The sequence below is a fragment of the Chaetodon trifascialis genome, chromosome 7 (assembly GCF_039877785.1).
Source record: "Chaetodon trifascialis isolate fChaTrf1 chromosome 7, fChaTrf1.hap1, whole genome shotgun sequence".
In the NCBI taxonomy this organism is placed as follows: domain Eukaryota; kingdom Metazoa; phylum Chordata; class Actinopteri; order Chaetodontiformes; family Chaetodontidae; genus Chaetodon; species Chaetodon trifascialis.
The window spans coordinates 15,094,254-15,112,669 of NC_092062.1; the positions used below are offsets into that span (position 1 = coordinate 15,094,254).

General features: G+C 40.6%; 1 protein-coding gene across 3 annotated transcripts in view; it reads right to left on the minus strand.

The window, feature by feature from the left end:
* Positions 1 to 18,416, minus strand: part of col14a1a (collagen, type XIV, alpha 1a) — a 132,600-nt gene that overhangs the window by 94,274 nt on the left and 19,910 nt on the right. For all 3 annotated transcript variants that reach the window (XM_070965931.1, XM_070965929.1, XM_070965930.1), the window contains exon 5: positions 18,164 to 18,259. In XM_070965931.1, coding sequence (XP_070822032.1) covers positions 18,164 to 18,259 — 96 coding nt within the window. The remainder of the gene's footprint in view (positions 1 to 18,163; positions 18,260 to 18,416) is intronic.

An 18,416-nucleotide genomic window follows, 5' to 3' on the forward strand; every position in this document is an offset into this window, starting at 1 on the left:
TTAGGACAGCGGAGGGAAAGGTTCAATTGCTCACTAGGCTCTAACAGTAGATGCCAGTTCAGCGGCTCAGGTGGAGACTGGATAATTGCAGTGGTCTGGATTCGTCCCAAGACCTTTGTTATAATTTAGTTTCCTCGTGTTCCCCTCTCTGTACACAGTCAACTAACAACTACAAAATAACGCAAACCAGCTATTTGCTGGCAAAAGGAAATTTTACTGTATTTTGGGAAGTGATTTACTAAAATATACAGTATACACACAATATATGTAGCGTTTACTGTACCGCCAGTGCTATTTGTGCTTTTATCTCAGGCCAACACAATCTGAAGATTGAAATTCATAAAAAGACATTGTGTGATGATAAGGCACGCAGGTATTCGTTTCAAGAAGAAATTTTCCAGACAGAGCTGTCTGTCTGCTGTCTGTGTCTGCCTGACTGTTTGAACCATCCATCTGCTGCAGACGGCAGACGGAGGAGAGAAGGAAAGACAAAAAGGTCGAGAGACAGCTTATGACAATCTTTGGTTTGCATATGAATGACATACAGTATCAGACTGAGGTGCTATTATGAAATACTCTTCAGGTAGGGTTTTGAAAAAGCCACGAAGATTATAAATACATCCTCAGTGTTCAGGTTAATTTTGCCAAAAGGGTTCTTTTAAACAACCTACTGTATATGATGCCTTTTAGAGTGAGCAAATGATTTAAATTATTCTACTACCCTGTTGACAGGACAAGTTGTAGCTTAGTATGAGAGTTTCAGTAAAATGGCAGAAGGCTGAGAGGCCAAAGAGTGAAAAGATGGTTCTTTGTAGAGTTTCCTTACTTAGAAAACAAACAAGTATGGCCTTTAAAGAAAATCTAAGGTTCAAGGAAGGAAGGAAAGAACCGTAACTAAGCACCAGAGAGGCTTCTTTAAAGCGATAGAAGACTCACACAAAGACACAGATCAACTGAGGACCCATTCTATGATAAAAGTGAGAGACATTTAGAGGCGTGTAAGCGTCTATAGTAACTGCTGTTGACACTGTGGGTAAATAGAGAGACGAGGGACTTCATGTTTAAGAAAGAAAGACTCAGAGAGGGAGAGCGGGGCACTGTGCAATGTGAAACGGCATCAAGACAGACGAAGGAGACGGTAAACAGAGGATTAGAGGGTCGTAATTATAGCTAATTACAGCTAGTTGACCATTCCCAAGCCTATTGTTGGCAGGGTGGTGAGAATGTCCTTCAACTAGGCATGACACCAGTGTTTTACATCTGAACCAGTAATCAAGGTTGCTCCTCTCCTTCACATTATCCCTGCTGATGTCTGTAAACAGTTTAGCTCGACATCATTTTTTCCTGCCATTCATTATAATATAGTTTGAGAAACAACTTCCATAATTGTAAAAGTTGGATAATCCAGCTCAGTAAACATGAAACCTTGACTCACAGTAATGTCATTGTGTCCAGGTTCTGTGCTTTCTGTCACTGAGTGCATTATATTACGCTCACTTCTCATCAGACAGGACAGAGGAAAGGAAGTAAGGGAACAAAATGTTACTAAGTTCAGTGTGTTTTTGGCAGGTCTTTGTTAACTGGGTAGTAGTTAATTTCAAGCAACAGTAGATTTAATGCAAGTTTGTGTTAAGTACTGAAAGACAAACAAATCTAATTACATTCAGATCGCATGCTTTGCTAACTTTATTGGATAGTGTAACCTACACCTGAATTCCTGAAAACAGGAGGACTTTACCATACATGTTATCATTTAAGTCATCCAATGAAATACATTTAATCAAATATGCTTTATTGAACATTACTTTCACATATTTAACCTTTTTTTATTTCAATTATTAACACTAATAATCAATCAAGAGTGGCCAAAAACAGCCAGGTTCCATCTGTGAATGCAGCATCTAACCCTAACCTATTTTGTCATGCTGCATATACTGCATATACTGCCTTGTCCTTCACTGAAGCCTAGTCTAAGCAACATCGCAAATCTCAAACACCACGTTACATTTTCACTTATCAAGAAACTTTTAAGTATTAGTGTTGTTTGCTAACTGCACTAATTCAACTCTGACCTGCTCAAAATGCTGTTTAATAAAAATCTAAGCTGGGAAGACTTTAACCTACATTTCCCAAAAATAACAAAATAACGTGACAGGAGCAGAACGCTTAACAAATAAACATTGGCTGAGTTAGATTAGCTTAATCTGAGCAGTTCCTCCGACTGTCACTCTTGTAAGGCACAGAGTTCTCTCAGTGTTCATACTGTACGTTACACAAATAAAGCAAAGCCATACCCGTGATACAAATGCAGTTAAGTTTAATATATCATTTGGTCACAAATGTGTCTGACTCATTTCTACCAAAGAGGTTTCTTCAGTTCTAAATCTGATTTAGCAAAACACTACTTTGAGACAGGCTAGTAGTTCATAAGAACTTTCACACAAACATACTGAAGGTTTCACAACTGACTACAAGCTAACATAAGGTATGTCTATGTGCGTCAAACAGACATGTAGACACAGAGAACATAGTTAAGGGAAACAGAGGAATAGGAAATCCAAACGCACACATACAACACATGGTCATACACATAATTATGCACACTACAGTCCTCCCAACAATGCATGTCAGAGGGAATGCCTCCAGTATCTTAATACTGCAGTTGCTGTTGAATCCCTCTCTGACTGAGTGCCAGACAATAGCAGGCTTGTCAAAGGCCCCTCTGCTCCTTCTAAGCTCCATCTGCCCTTCGTCTTCTTCTCCCCTTCTCCACCTCTTTCCCCCCTTTTCTTTTCCCATCTAACGCCTTTGCTGCCGGTCAAAGTTCATCGACTGGTGAACAGTGGGGTACAGTGTCTGTGTGCTCACAAGAGGGAGAAGTGGGTGTGAAAGGGAGTGAAGCAGGAGGAAAGAAAAACGGTGAGAAGGTGAAACGCTGTGTTTGGTTTTGATGAAATACCACAGATATACTGACAGATTTTGCGGTGCAAAGTCTTCCTTTGTCCAAGTCCACGCTTGCTCCCGTTCTTCTCTGCCTCTCTCCAATCCCATCTCACTCTGTCCATCTCTGTGGCTAACTAATAAGAGGCAGGCTTTGTCTGGCACCAAAATCTTTCTTAAATACTCCGTAGCTGAAACAAACTGTCATGGCAGAGCACAAGACATGTCAATCTCTCCTGATAATGTGTGTGTTCTTGCATTTCTATTCGTATGGGGACAAAATGGTGAAAAATTTGGAAAATCTTTTCAAGCGCTGACATGTTCACGGTCCATATTTTCTGAAGAGGTCCTTTAATGGTATGAGTCACAGTGAAGGTCAGATTTGAGGCTAGGATGGAGGGAAGAGTTGCCAAAGTTTAAACGTATTTGCACGTTGTGTATTAGTCAAAGGATGACATATCTGTGCCGGAGTAATTTCCCACATCTGAAACCCTTTTAGTTCTGCCGTCCACTGACGGTCTCTAACGTCATGTATGGCAGAAGAGCTACTGCGGTAGAGTTTGGCAAGTTTTCTTCTGTCTGCTGGAGAGCGTATTCTATCAGGCAGCTATTGGAGCTGAAATACACATTTCAGCCCACCACAACAACTTCTTGGTATGCATGACAGGAACCAAGTATTTGAGCTTCTCTTGCCTACCATATTACAACTAAACTAAGTGTTCATGTAAGAAATTCAAGCACTGTTAAAACGTCAAGCAGTACTACAACGAGTGCTAACACGAGTGGCCGTCTATTGAGAAAATGTTTCTGTGTCCAAAAGCTGTGCTGGTATATGGCCTGAAATGTTAAAACGCTCACATAGCTGCAAACCGTAGCTAGTGACAGTTGCACAGCAAATATGCTCATTATTTTCTTCAGCTGTTTCACAAATGCAGCCATTTTTCGTGTGCAACTGTCTTTGTACATACAGTATACTCAGGTATAACCGGAAATACTTGGTTTAAGTTGCAGACATTAGAAATTTGGGTCAAAATAAGCCTTTTATCGCAGCAGTAGCACTCACAGCAGGAAAAGCATGTGTGTTACTAACCACATTAAAGATGGCTCTGCTCTATTCAAGTGTCCCAATAAGCCATGGCAGAGTAAAAGTGAGCCAACATGTGCAATACCGGGTGTCTGAAACCAAAGCAGCTACTGCTCAAACATTTTATGTCATCAAGCTCAAGATTTGTGTCCATATCTCTATATTCACTGACTGTGAACCAAGAGGTTGGCTGAACTACGCCTGAACCTCATTTGCATAGAAGGACATGATTAGAAAAGGCGCTGCCATCACTGAGCCTATTTACATGTGACTGCAAAATTGGACAAACACCAACCATAACTGGCATGTGAGCATGTGATTAGACAGACCGTCCACCTGGTGTCCATGAGAGAGAGCGAGCGACCACATTTTACAACCCAGCCCACAGTGCAGTCTGCAGTGCTGTGGGAAAAATTATGTGGCTCCTTGACAATTGAATTAACTTGTGTGGGGGTGGAGAAATGGGTATTAAAAATGCGTGTGCAACAATGGAAGCCACTGTCGACTGGCCACAACTTCTCGCAGAGCGAAGACAGACATGCAACAAAGACTGTAACGAAGACGGGGAACAGAGCTGCGAACTAGAAGAGAGAAATGCTATAGACAAGTAGTATAAATAGCAGTAAGCAGTAGTAATACATGCAGCAGTACACAAACACACAAATACAGCACACAGAGGTTTAAATACGTACAAGTATAGGCTACACGTTATCAGCAAAGCAGACCAGAGTAATTAAAGCAAAGCAGATTGCTTTGTAATCTCCTACTCCCGGGAGGAAACACACACACTCAAACATACGGATGTAGTTGGGAGAGTAATGTATGCACAATACACAAACAAGTAAATAAAGAGCCTCACACAGCACATCTTCAAACGCTACTTATCGAGTTCAGAAAACTTTTCCACCCTCTCTTTCTTCCTTCTCTTTGTCGCTCTCTCTGTTCTCATTAACAGTAGCTCTTCCCAGCCGGCCTAGATTTATTGCTGACCTCTATTTAGCCAGGGATCAGTGGAGTGTGCTGTCATTTCAATCTCTCTCTAGTTAAGTTTTATTTCCCCTGCCACTGTGATTGTGTTTCAGTGTCTGGAATTAACATTGAGATCAGTGACAGACATGCAGATAGATGGAGAGCAGCAGCGACAGTCTCAACATCAGTGAGAACATTTCCCACATTCTCTAAACCTGCTTTTAGAAGAGCACTTCAGCTCCGACATACAGCTAATTGATTAGAAAAATAATCAGACGCTGATTCCAAAAGAGTTGAACACAAGTTAGTAAGTTTCATTTTGATATATTAATGCACCAGGTGTTAAAATACACTTCAGTGAAATGGTGAAATGGACATAATATTATACAGTAGGTGACCTGCCTCTTTTATGGTCATCCCTGAGAGATGTTTTCTCAATATCATTTCAGGATGAATAGTAATAAGAGCCACTTCTCCTGCCTGCTGTTTATCATGTACAACCTAATGTTTCAATAGAAACAGTTCCCTGCATGTTGTGGAGAAAATGCTCACTTTGAATCAATATAGTCTGGTCCTTTCCACCTCATCTGTCTATGTGTAGGTGTGCTTGCTAAGCGCTCTACCAAACAGAGATGAAAATGTGACTAGCATTTAAAGAGACAGCCACAATGAAGCCATAATGAAATGAAAAAATGATCCTCCTGGACAGTTTTCCATATCATAACCCGTACACCCGTTTAACCACTCGTGCCAAAGACGAGACTAATTCTCTTTTCATTTTTACCAAAATTCCAGAAGATAATATATGTCTAATTCACCTGCAGATGTAGCATTTAGCCAATAAATACAACCAATAGAAAAATCACACGTAATTGAGTCCCCACAATCTGTCTCTACCAGTTTTTTTTCCTAAAGATAGAGTGGTGGGGCATTTATCCCTTCTGAACAGATAAGAATAAAAAAAAACATGATCATACAAATGTTCATTTCAATGGTGCCTTCCTGGACACTGACCTTTTTCACAGCAGAACCATTGACTGGTGTTACTCATAACATAAATGATGACTCTGTTCTAGTTAAGTGTCCCAATAAGTCATGACAATGTGACAGTGAGCCAACATGCACAATACCAGGACCCTGGAACTAAAGCAGCTATATGGAATTCAGCCATCGTTGAATTCATCATTTGCACACGCCTGCTCAGACATATCAAAATGTTTTCCAAGTGAAAGGCTTATTGTCTGAAACTTGTGTAGCCCATTCTCAGACACCCTTAAGCATCAGTCGTCCACAAAAATCCTGCCAAGAATAAACCAGCTTTACACAACTTGAACAGAACCAACCTGACTCTCTTACAGAGAGAATACAGTCAGGTTGGTTTTGTTTGGACATTCTGTAAAACAGTTGGGACACTCTGTGAATATATATATAACAGACTGTGAGCTTCATTGCTTTTTGTAAATATCTGCTTTTTCTGAATTTGATGCAGCAACATATTTCAAACATGTTGGGACAGGAGCAACAAAAGACAGGAAAAGATGTGGAATGCTCCAAAAACAAAAACTGTATAAACTATATGACTACATGGGCTCAGGAACACTTTGTAAAACTGTACTGACGCCTCGCTAACAGGTTGTTAGTTATTATTGGCTTCGGGGTCATCTGGAGTTGAGGACTTCTTTAATACTAGCTTTTTCCTTTTGCCACCACTGACTGTCTATTTGCTAAGACAGTCTATTCACATCTGTATTTCTTATTTTCATTGTTTTTCCCAATAAATTGGTTGGGTTAAGGTTCCTTGAGAAAGAGCATTACCTCATGCCGCCATGATGTCAAGTTTGGACGATTGTAATTAACTTGTGAGTCATCACTGCTGATGGATTTAATGTGAAATGATCCAAAACTCCAAATTAGCTACTTAATGGACCTTGAGATTGCAAGAGGTCAGGTGGTTTTGTCAAATACAGTTTCCAAAGGCAAGAAAGAACGTTAATGCTCAACCATTAAGTCAAATGGACAAAAAAATGCTCTGAAAAATGGAAATTTAATCGTCTACAATTCCATGACAATCAGTAAAACCCTGCCTGCTGATGATGTTCACGTGATGTGAATGAAACTTTAAGAACAGCTCGTAAATTATCCTCAAGGAGAGATTATTTTTGTCAAAATCGTGTTAGTTGTTCATCAGCTCATAAGCTGAAAATATGACATTGACAAGAATCAAAACATCAGGCAGTAAAACAAAGATGTGACTGCTGTACAGTATACTGCTTGGAAACAAACCAAATAAAAAACCCAGGGAGGTGTTTTAACCTGCCCACAGCAGCTTGTTTCTTCCAAAAAGCACTGGTGGTACACAAGAGCTGAAAAAATGAGATTTTCTTTGTTTTATTGGCTTGTTTATTCAATCAAGTGAGACAGGCAGCAGATTGATACACCTGTCGTTTGCTCAGCAGCTCTCAGAGCAACAGACAAACTCAGCCAGGCACAAACATTCATATTCATTGGTGAGACCTGTGGGTCTACACGAGTGTGTGTGTGAGAGAGACAGAGAGTGTGTATGTGTGTGTAAGTCGTGTGATCCAGTGGGCTTTAAGGTGTAATCCGACAGCTGTTTTTAGACACTTGTGTCATTCCAACAGAGACCTTTCCATGCTTGGCCTCCTGATCTTTAATCCGCTGTCTTGTTCTGTTCCACTTCACTGAATGTACAGACGATCTGAACAAACAGACACTTTATGTATGCTGAAAGCAACACATGGCCTCTCTCTCCGAGTCTGCGCTCCATCTCTGCCTTACCTCTTTTCCTTCTGTTTGTCTTCCCCTAATCTCTCCATCACACACACACACACACACACACACACACACACACACACACACACACACACACACAGAGAGAGCACTCTCAATGAAGCAGCTTGTCTTTCCAATCTCTAACCTGCTGAGATATCATTACAGACCACACACACACACACACACACACACACACACACACACACACACACACACACACACTTGTTGAACTGTGTGGGTTTCTGTTTCGAAAGTTAAGTCCACCTTATCAGTCTGTCTAGTTATTTTTTAGCCCCATGCATACATTGTAAGAACCTTAGAGATGGGTGTGGTGCACAAACCAGGCTTTTTATGTCACTATTTCATACAATACTGGCTTACTTATTAATTCTGCAGGCCTGCCAGCCCACCCCTCTTTTCTCCCTCTACTCCTCTGTTTCTGTCTTTTATGTTTAGTCCACACATACACAGGTTTTTTTTTTGTTTTGTTTTGGCCTTTCATCCACATACACACTGTGTTTTAGGTCACTGGAAACAGACCTTTTGTAAACTCCTTCCAGTCTGAAGATGTTCAGAAACTCAGTTTTCTGTGTTAATGCATAGACAGGTATAGGACGTATAGAAAAACAGAGGTTTTCTCTGTGTTTACACAAGGGGATTTCTCATGCAGTGGTGGATGGAAAAATGTATCGCTACTCTTCCACTTTTTCTGTGGAATACGGGCCAGGTCATTGATGTAGATTATGACAGACAATGCTCTGCCTCCTCCCACTGTACAAAAATGAAGCCAAAATATCCCAGAAACAGGTGCTGCCATCTTGAGCTGGTGCCGAGCCGACTCAATCACAGGTTAGGGTTAGCTCTCAATCATGATGATTTTTATGGCATTAAATAACTCATTTAAAGCAGACTTGTTAGAAAACTGATGTTCGTTTACAACAACATGGTAACAACTGCCTAATATGCCAGAAACCCTCTTTGGAGAACTTATTTGATTTACAGTTTGGCCCATGTGCCATCCGCTAACATGGAGGGAGCAGGGTTTACGACCTATATCGCAGCCAGCCACCAGGTGGCGATATAAATATTTTGGCATCAGCCATCCAGTCGGCCCTCTAGTAGCAGGTAGTCTGCTGGTAAAAGCTTTTTTCAGGCTTCTGATTAGTCAACTTGGCTTCAGGGTTCAGGTCGCCCTCTGATGGTTTGGCATGCTCTGCACAGCACATCAATTTTCATTTGGGCAGAAACTTTTCTAAATCAGTGCTTGTGTGAACAGGATTTTTTGAGAACAAAGGAGGAAGAAAACAAACACATATCAGTGTTCCCGTGGACAGGGCTTTAGCTTGTCTTAGTCAAACACAAGCAACAATTTGATTGACTGATGTACATCCATCAACACACGGGAAGGCACAGTAACTGTAAGCACTTCTGTGGCGCAGGCAGGAAACTGTGTAAGGAGGATTTACTGCAGCTAAACTAGTTATTATGAGCCACCGAAAAATCATGGAAATGTATGCAAAGCAGAGCTACGATTTGCTCATGTTCCACAGATGATACAAAATCAGCTTTTAAACCACGATCTTCTGAACGATGAATAAGCCTCTCTTGAAAATGGGGGGATGTGGTTAATTTTACCAACCCAGAGGAGCATTTGGTGTCATTTCAAACAACAGTTCATAGTCTAATGAGCTTTGTCAACCACAAAGGGTGATCCACTGGGCTCACAAGAGGGGTGGGATTTGGGAAAAATGGAGGACAGGATAGGAAAGAGAGCTTAAAGGAACAAGAGAGGTTAAGAAAGGTCAGGCATTAAAACAAAGTGAGATTTTTAAAAAAAATGCTAAAAGGGTGCAAAGAGGGGATGAAGGAAGAGGAGGGGGAAGGCATAAAGGGGTATAGAGGAGAGGAGGCAAAAAGCAATGAATGTGTCATATAAAGCAGGAGGTAGTGCAGAGCTAGAAAACGCAAGTGCAGGAAATACAGAGCAGGACAGCAGAGGGGGGGAAAAAAGAGGAGATTATGAAAGGCATTCATGGTATATTTTGGTCCTAAACACACAATTACCAAATTGAATGAATGTCACTTTCAATGACACAATGACACATATGGCAAGCTGGTACTGCATTTCTTTGAGCAGATTCTTCTACAACAACCGTATCCCATTGTAGTTAATGTGTGCAATGTGAAAGTGGTTTTCAGTGTGGCTCATTTCTGGTCACACTACATCTACAGAAAACTTCGAAAACAGGGTGAAGCCAACGTGGCGTGACTCACACCACAGCTACAGAATTGTACAGGGTGATATAGTAACTGCTATTTGTGACCATGAAGGGGGAGGGGGAAGATGCTACAGCAGGGAGGAAGTGTGCGCTAATTATTCTAATTGACCTCTGCACTTAAGGAGTCCTTGCCACTAATGGCCAAAACGTCATTAGCACATCCACACACACACGCACTTGTTAACCACTGACATACAATTAGCTCAACTGAGCCATGAATCCCCTCACTTTATCGAGGACAAGGACACAAGTATGGCCAGCGCAGAGACCACACAAACGCACACACATCCAAATGAGCAATGGCTGATCTGCTCCCAGGTCTCCGAGCAGGCGTCCAACGTTGTGCGAGGATGACACGTTTTTAGTTCCTCTCAACAGGAATAATTCAGCCCTTGGCAAATGTCCAAAACAAAATGTAAAACACAACTCGCAATGATGGAAAAAGTGTTAAGTAAGACGAGACAAATGGAGACGAAATGTGCATTTCTGGAGGACATTTACCCGGCTTCACACTTTGTCGCCTCACTTTTCATTTCGGCTTATTTTAATACTTTCTCTTTAAATACTTAACACTCTCCTTACTTTGCCCTTCACACTGCACACCAGCTCATACTGAAACTATGCATTTCCATGTCATTTGTGAATCACATTGACATCATCCATTTTAGATTTTTTTGAAGCTTTTCATAGCCATGTCACACATATTAGGCTCTTTCGCACTCCAGTGGAAAGAAATGATGTAATGTTAAGAGGCGTTCAAAGGAACTGATACCATCACTCATCAGTAGGTTTGTAGCGTGCACGTATTTAAACAGACTGCATGTATTCACTGTGTTTGTCTCCTGCCATTTGTGGTATCAGCTTTGACCTCATCGCTCACGGCCACAGACCTTTGACATCGTGTGTAGCCACTGAGCATCACACTGACTGAATGGAAGGAAATTAAATTAAATTAAATACAGGGCAAAATGCACCACGGCAGAGGAAGTGCATAACTGGTAATTCTGGAAACTAATAGGGCAATAAATAAAGCAAGACACATAGGCACACATACAGATATGCACACATAGCACACAGGCATAAAGAGATGGAGAGATTTAGACTAAATGGATGTTAAAGCTGGGAATTAACGCACTGATAAATAGAGCGAGATGAACACACACATACACACATCTACCAAGAGAGTGCCAAAGCTGAAATAAATGATAATGTTAGGAATTAAGGCTGGCTATAAATATAAAAAACCTCTCTCCAGGTGTGTGACTGTTACACTCTGCAGATGTGATGGATACTAGAGGACTCTTCCCTCTCTTTCACTCCCCGAGTGGTGAATGTCAACAGAATCTCATTGGCCTCCAGTTCAACTTTAACTACGTCTGTCCCCTGGGTTCAACCTGTGTGCGTGTCTGCCTGTGCGAGCGCTGGTTTGAAGCTTCAGTCAGGGAGAGACGAAGGCAATGCTCCGTTCACATCCTGTTAGGTAATATGTACTGAGAAAGGCACCGTAGCATGGAGGGAAGGAGGGGCCTTACCCTGTATTGCTCGATAACCACTTTTCTGGGTGTGCTGTTGGCCCGGCGCTCCGACTGCTTTATGTACAAAAGCTAAAACAAAGCAAGTCACCATTTCACAAGTGAATTCATATCAATATTAAAGTCAGTCTTGCTAAATAACTGACGAGTTCTGAAAAGCATCAGTGCTTTTTCGTCGATATCTCCAACCTTAATTTATGTGAAGGCAAGTCATAAGCGTAATGAAACATCAAAACAGAGTGTGACTGTTAACCTGTCAAAGTTAAACTGAAACCTAGCTTCTTCAAGAGTGGACCAGGTGACAACTCACTGTCAATGGTGGAAAAATAGGAAATTATTATTACAAACTCTTCTTTTCTTTTGACTGCAGCATTAGTCTTTGATTAGAGAAACCAGTGTTGACTTTCAGTATCTGTTACATCTTCCTGGTCTGCAGGGCGACAACCATCTGTTTTACTACTGGAGCTACTGACCCACATTTGTAATGAATACAGCCATGGACACACCGACAGTATACACACACACACTTACACACACAGATGTCCTCTGATCTAATATCATGCAGCTGTCCAAATAATAGCTATTATTTTTGAGGAAACATTGTTTAGGGCCAATTTCCAATGAAAATATATTACCGTCTTGCACATGGGACCACTAATGGATTTGTTCTTGCTTTTATAAGCAAAACACAAATATTTATTGTTTTTGGCTACAGAATTCCTCACTGACTTTATTTTGGATGAAACACGGACGAAACCAGCAGCAGTGGATAACTGTTAATACGGCAGATAATGGAACAAAAATCGACCGTTTTTAAACAAATTATGGTGAGGGCAAAAGATAATTTGCCAAATATTGCTTTTATTGGACAGCTTATGGTGAGGAACAGCAGAGAGAAAGAGAGTGGAATGCAAATACAAGTCATCCACCCTAAATGACAAAATATGTTGTTTTTCATTGCTTTCCAAATGTCCTTTACAAGAAGTGTATAAGCGATTGGGGAAAGACGATCATCGTTAAAAGGAACCAATGCTGAGCTTTGCTTCTTACAGTCTATGAGAAACAAAGTCATTGAATTATCAAGAATAATTAATAATAATTATCTACATGTACCTAACGCATGTTAAGACAGCTGAGTCACAGGCTTCCCAATAAAACAATACTGATAAGACAAGTCTGCAGCCTCGCAAGGAGCTCTGTGCTTCGAGCTACATGCTAATGTCGACACGCTTTAAGGCTCACAGTGACGATGCTAACATGGCAATGTTTACCAATTTCACCAATCTTTGTTTAGCGTGTTAGCATGCTAGAAATTCATCCAGTAGTTGTTGAGACATCCAACCAAAAAGTGACGACAGAGGAACAGTCATAGGAACACTACATGATGACAGTATGGTAAAAAAAAAAAATTTCATGATCAATATCCATGTAAAAAAACAATTATAATAATTATATATAGATACCAAAGATGACTATATTGTGAGGAATGTTGCCTCTGGGAGAGAAGTTTCTTCTGTAGATGATTAACTAAAATGGAACCAGTGAATCAAGCAAATAACAGTACTGTCTCAGTCCAAACTGGAAACAGTAGATGTTGACGTTTTGAGACTTTAGACTGTGAGAATAAAGTATGAATGTCAGGCAGTGAAACCTCCATTTTTAAATGCAGCCAGTTGATGAGGGAGAGGACAGTGTCTTTTGTTGGCAGAGATCAAACTGACAAAAACAAGTGGAAAGTGGAGACGTATGACAAACTTTTCTGGCACTCCAGCTGGCAAGAAGCTCTTTTGTTTTCAGTTTATTTTCATAATTTAGTCATTATGAGGCGCCGTCTTTGTTCTACATGTCTTCGTTCTTCTACTCTAGAATAGACCTGCCCTGATTTTATCACAAGGAGATTTAAGAAAACATTCAGAAATTAAATAACATCCCCAAGATAAATGTGACTGTGCAGTTTGCTTTGGTTTTATCATTGGAAAAGTTGTAGTAGTTATATCCTGTACTTCTACAGCCAAAACCTTCAAGGCAGACAACCAAATGTTTAAAACTTGATGAGTGTAACTCAGTGCACGCACGCGCGCGCACACACACACACAGAGCACTCTCAATGAAGCAGCTTGTCTTTCCAATCTCTAACCTGCTGAGATATCATTACAGACCTACTGCATGAATGATTCACACACATAAACAATTTCACAGAGGACACTGATATTTTCTCACTGCCTCCATATCTGTTGCTTTATGATTCACCCAGTATGTTTCTCTCTCTCTCTTCCAGCTCTTTTCCTGTCTTCAGATTCATAGAAAAAAAACAGCTTCCTTTTGATCAGTGCAAAGAAAAAACTTGTTACTGTGTTTAAGGTTTCAATTCAAGGAAGTGTAGTATTACTAGAGGTTGGTTAGCAGAGCATAAAGATAAGGCAATTATGTCTCTCAGTAATTATGCCTGTCTGATAACAAACGATGAAGCACTTTAACAGTAGTGAATGACTAAGGCTCAATCAGACTGTTTTTGTCTTCCACAATTTCAGTGTTACTCCTACAGGGCACAGTAGTCTGGCTTTTTTTAATCATTGGAGCATGCCTAGGTATTTATCCTGCTTTCCTCTGCAGACAGTGACACAGCAAAAAGAAAAAAAGTCAGATGCTTCAACTCAGACACTGATATTCAAGGAGAGAAGGAATTCTCTTCACATCTTCCAGCAGTGAGCAGCTGAATCTGGTTCACAGATCATTGATTGATTTAGAAGCTGCAAAAAAAAAAAAAAAAAAAAACAACTTCAGCTGTCCCAAAACTGAGAGCCAGGAGTCCCTGACCGATGATTCGAATCATCGTCTTTTAGGGTGCAAACCTACAAATGACTGACATCAATATGGGAAACTTTTACCAAGGTAAAATATCCCTTTAAACCCTTTCCTGTTTGCTTAGTCAATGACACCCCAAGAGCAGAGAGAAAATTAGTTTCATTTAAAGCTCCTGGAAGGGATAGTCTGTATTTAGTTCAGAGCAGCCTGTGCTTACGCTCTGCAAGATACGCTTTAGTCATTTGTAGGGTATCTTTAGAACAAAAGTGGGAGGCTAAGGTAGTTATTTTACTGAGAGTGGAGCAAGTTTCATGACACTTCCTTTAGCTAATGGTTCTTCTCCCCTTTTAAATACATCCGAGCAACTTCAAACCTGCTTACAAACACCCATGCAAACATACAGACACACACGCTCACACACTAGCCAGGATGTTTTGGATATAAGCAGCCAAAGATAACCAGCTTTCTGCATATTTTTCTGTCTTTTCTGTTTTTTCTTTTATCTCGACTTGCCAAGTTGACATGCAAAACAGTTTTGAACGTATTTCATGGAGGACAAATTCACATTACAGTTTTACTATCAGCTTTTATTTATAATCCATCCAAAGTAATTTGTCATTGTAATAAAACTGCTGGAGAGAGTGAAAAAACACTGCAATATATTTGCAAATACTTCATGACTGAGGTGGAACCCACACATATAAAAGGTGCTCACGGCTGGCTCGAGTGCAAAAAGATAACTGACTTGTCTGATGTCTGCCACACACATACACACACAAGCAGACACACACACACATCAGAGAGGAGATGAGAGTATGAGCCAGCTGTTAATGAAAGGTTTTGTAAACAACCCACCCCGACATAAAAGCGAGCTGATTACTACTCTGGAACAAAGCAGTGATGGACTGGGTTAGCATCGCTAATATACACACAAAAACGCATATGCACACGCACGCACAGAGGGAGACTTCATGTAATACCTTCTCAATGGAGCACTGTGGGATATTGGTATTATTATTACTATAGAACATAAATATGTCACACACTGGGCATGATAGAGATGAGGGAAACAGAAGCAGTCACACCTTACAGTACAACAGAAAATTACTACAGTACACAAAGCTACACACACACACACACGCGCGCACACACATACAGAGTAAATTCAAAAAATCTACTGAAGCACAGCAGGATATTATCATAATCCCCAACAGGTTCGAGGCAGAACACCAATCAAGGTCACCTCTGCTGCAGTGAATGGTGAGTGCTTCTGATAACAGCAGACTGAAGGAAATCCAGCTTTTAATCTACCTACTGACAGGAAGAAAGAGAAGAGGAGAGCAAGAGAGAAAGAAAGAAAAGAACATCAAAGATCTAAACCACTGCGTGTGTGCGTGTTGGAGCCAGGGAGTCATTATTTTTTAATAGATCTTCATTAGTTTTTATTTTTATAAAGTTGTAGTTTAAGCCTGGGTTTAATGGCAGTTTCATGTTTCTATTTTGTGAATAAGTGCACTGCAGGCAGGTTCAACGCACAAGCTCACATAAAAGATGTTTGGGGAACAGCTGTGATTTTTACCAGAACAATAACTGCCTCAATTCTGCACCATATTGTCCTCTATGGTTGAGGAATGCACAAATGAAAATTAAATTTGGCTTTCCGAAAACCGAGAGACAAAAATGAGACGAGACCTGATTTTAATTGTCTCGATGAGCCGCTGAAATAAGTGAGTCGGAGCTGAAAACAAATCCATTCAAACTCCCATCAATGGCACAACAATGAGGCATTTCATATTTCATGAGAATGTTGTTTTAGTTCTTGTTGTCGTTCACTTCTTGTTTAAGACTTTTTGTAAAGATGGCAGAGTGAGTAGTGATTTTCCAGAGAGGAAAGTTGGTGATAGGAAGAATCTAAACATATTGTATTTTCAGAAAAGAATCTAGGTAGGACAATCACACATTTATTGCGAATTCAGTTCTTTTCCGTAGCTCGAAATGGAGGTTAATACATTGCGATAAGGGCAGTTTAAGTGCTACCAAAGAGTCAATATGAAATTTGCTTTGATTTACTATCAATGTGTTCCTCCACCCAGGAGCCAATTTATTATGTATTCACGGATGCAAAGTGTCCATAAATAAGCTTTATAACACGGTTAATTGCTCTCTCTTTCTCTCTCTCTGTGTAAGAGTGTATTTCTCTCTCTTGCTCCATCAGCAAATATGAAGTGCACATATAGCATTCCAGAGTAAAATTATACTGCGAAAATAATATCTCTGGTTATAGTCCATAAAAATGATGACACATAGTATTATAGTGAATTGGAGGCTCGACTTTTTTTTTTAACCATATTCAATAATCACAACTTCCTGAATATCTTTCTTTTAGTGCCATATGATTAATGATCACCGTGCACAGAAAAACACATATAAGCAACAACAATCACAGTCACACATCAGCAGCCATCAAGAGCAATTCAAATTCAGCCACAAACACCGTTCTCATCTGAGTCTGCCAATTACGAGGTATGGGTCACTATTTTCGAATTTTCAAACAGTCATTAAATTATAAAGAAATGTATAGTTTATGCAAGAGTAGGCTACCTGCGTGTTATCACAGCCACCATAACACACATAAGCTCAGGTGTTGTGTTCTCTGCTGCAGAGAAAATAAAGTTCCTGTTTCTGAAGCCACCACAACGTCTCTCCTTCATCAGCAGAGCGGTCCGGTCTGGTCTGGTCTGGACCATTCGACTCTGCCAGTTACTAGCTCCACTCTCCACTCCACACATGAGTCAGGCTGAAGAAACCAGTGTGCCCCAACAAGGTAAAAGAGAAAGGTAAAGCTAGCTACTAGGGTATAAGTATAACTAGTGTAAGTCAACAATAAATACGTACAATCATTTGAGAGTGAAGTACTGTCGCTCTCTCTTTCTCTGTGTGTGCATGTGTGTGTTTTTGCTTGAAACGCCCATCCCATGCAAGTTACCTGCTTCATCTTTCTCTAATACGCAGAAAAGCATGCTCAGAAAATCACATTGAAAACGATCAATTATTCTATAGTCACAGATTTCCTGCTGAACTGGTAAAGAAATCAGCAGAGGACAGTTTCTATGTAAGCGGAGGCATACACTAAAGACAAAAATGAATGCATTCTTGTCTTCTCTCACATTTCAGTCGAGGGTGAAATATTGGGCATTTAAATAGGAGGATGTTAATGCTGCCAACTGAAAGAACATCTTGGTTACAAAAACACACAGAAAGTGAGACGGTCTTGTTGGAGAGAGGAGCTCAAATTAACAGGCAACCACACAAACACAAGTGAACACTGTGGGTCACTCATCGCCCAATATCAGGGGTCACAGTCACCTAATATCACTCAGCATTGCACACGATAGTTTCCACAAAGCACCACCACAAATGAATCATCATTGAAGCAAAGATGGTTTTGGCATCTTTCCTCTCGCTCGGTGGGTAAGTAGACCACCAGGCCGATGTCTGGATTTAGCTGTTAACCAGTTGCACCCCAGCTCCGCATGGGGGAAACAGTCATATTTTTGGCTCTCTGATCTATGGAGCTGGTGTTAAAGACCACACTAATGGCTGTTTTTCCTACCTCCAAACATCACTATGGCAACTGACTGGAGGACTCTTAAAGCAGAGTCCTATTCAGCGCATTTCATTTTATTTATACGTTCATGCGAGCACAGCATTTGTATATGGCCTCCTCTCCTGGAAACAGTGCCTGTGTGCGTTTGTCCTACCTCCAGAGATCTCATTGGCATCCTCAGGAGGTACAACTGAATCAGTCAGCCTCTGGGGCTCAGTCTTGTCTCCCCCATCGCTCTCACCTCTTTCCGCTGCAGCACAAGAAACAGATTCATTGCAAATTAGCACATACATATGCCGATAAAGAAAGCACATATACTGATACTGAGAGATTACAGTGGAGAGATGATCGTGAGAGTATAGCACATCACAACATATTTGAGTGCAGAATTACAGTTGAAGAGGAAA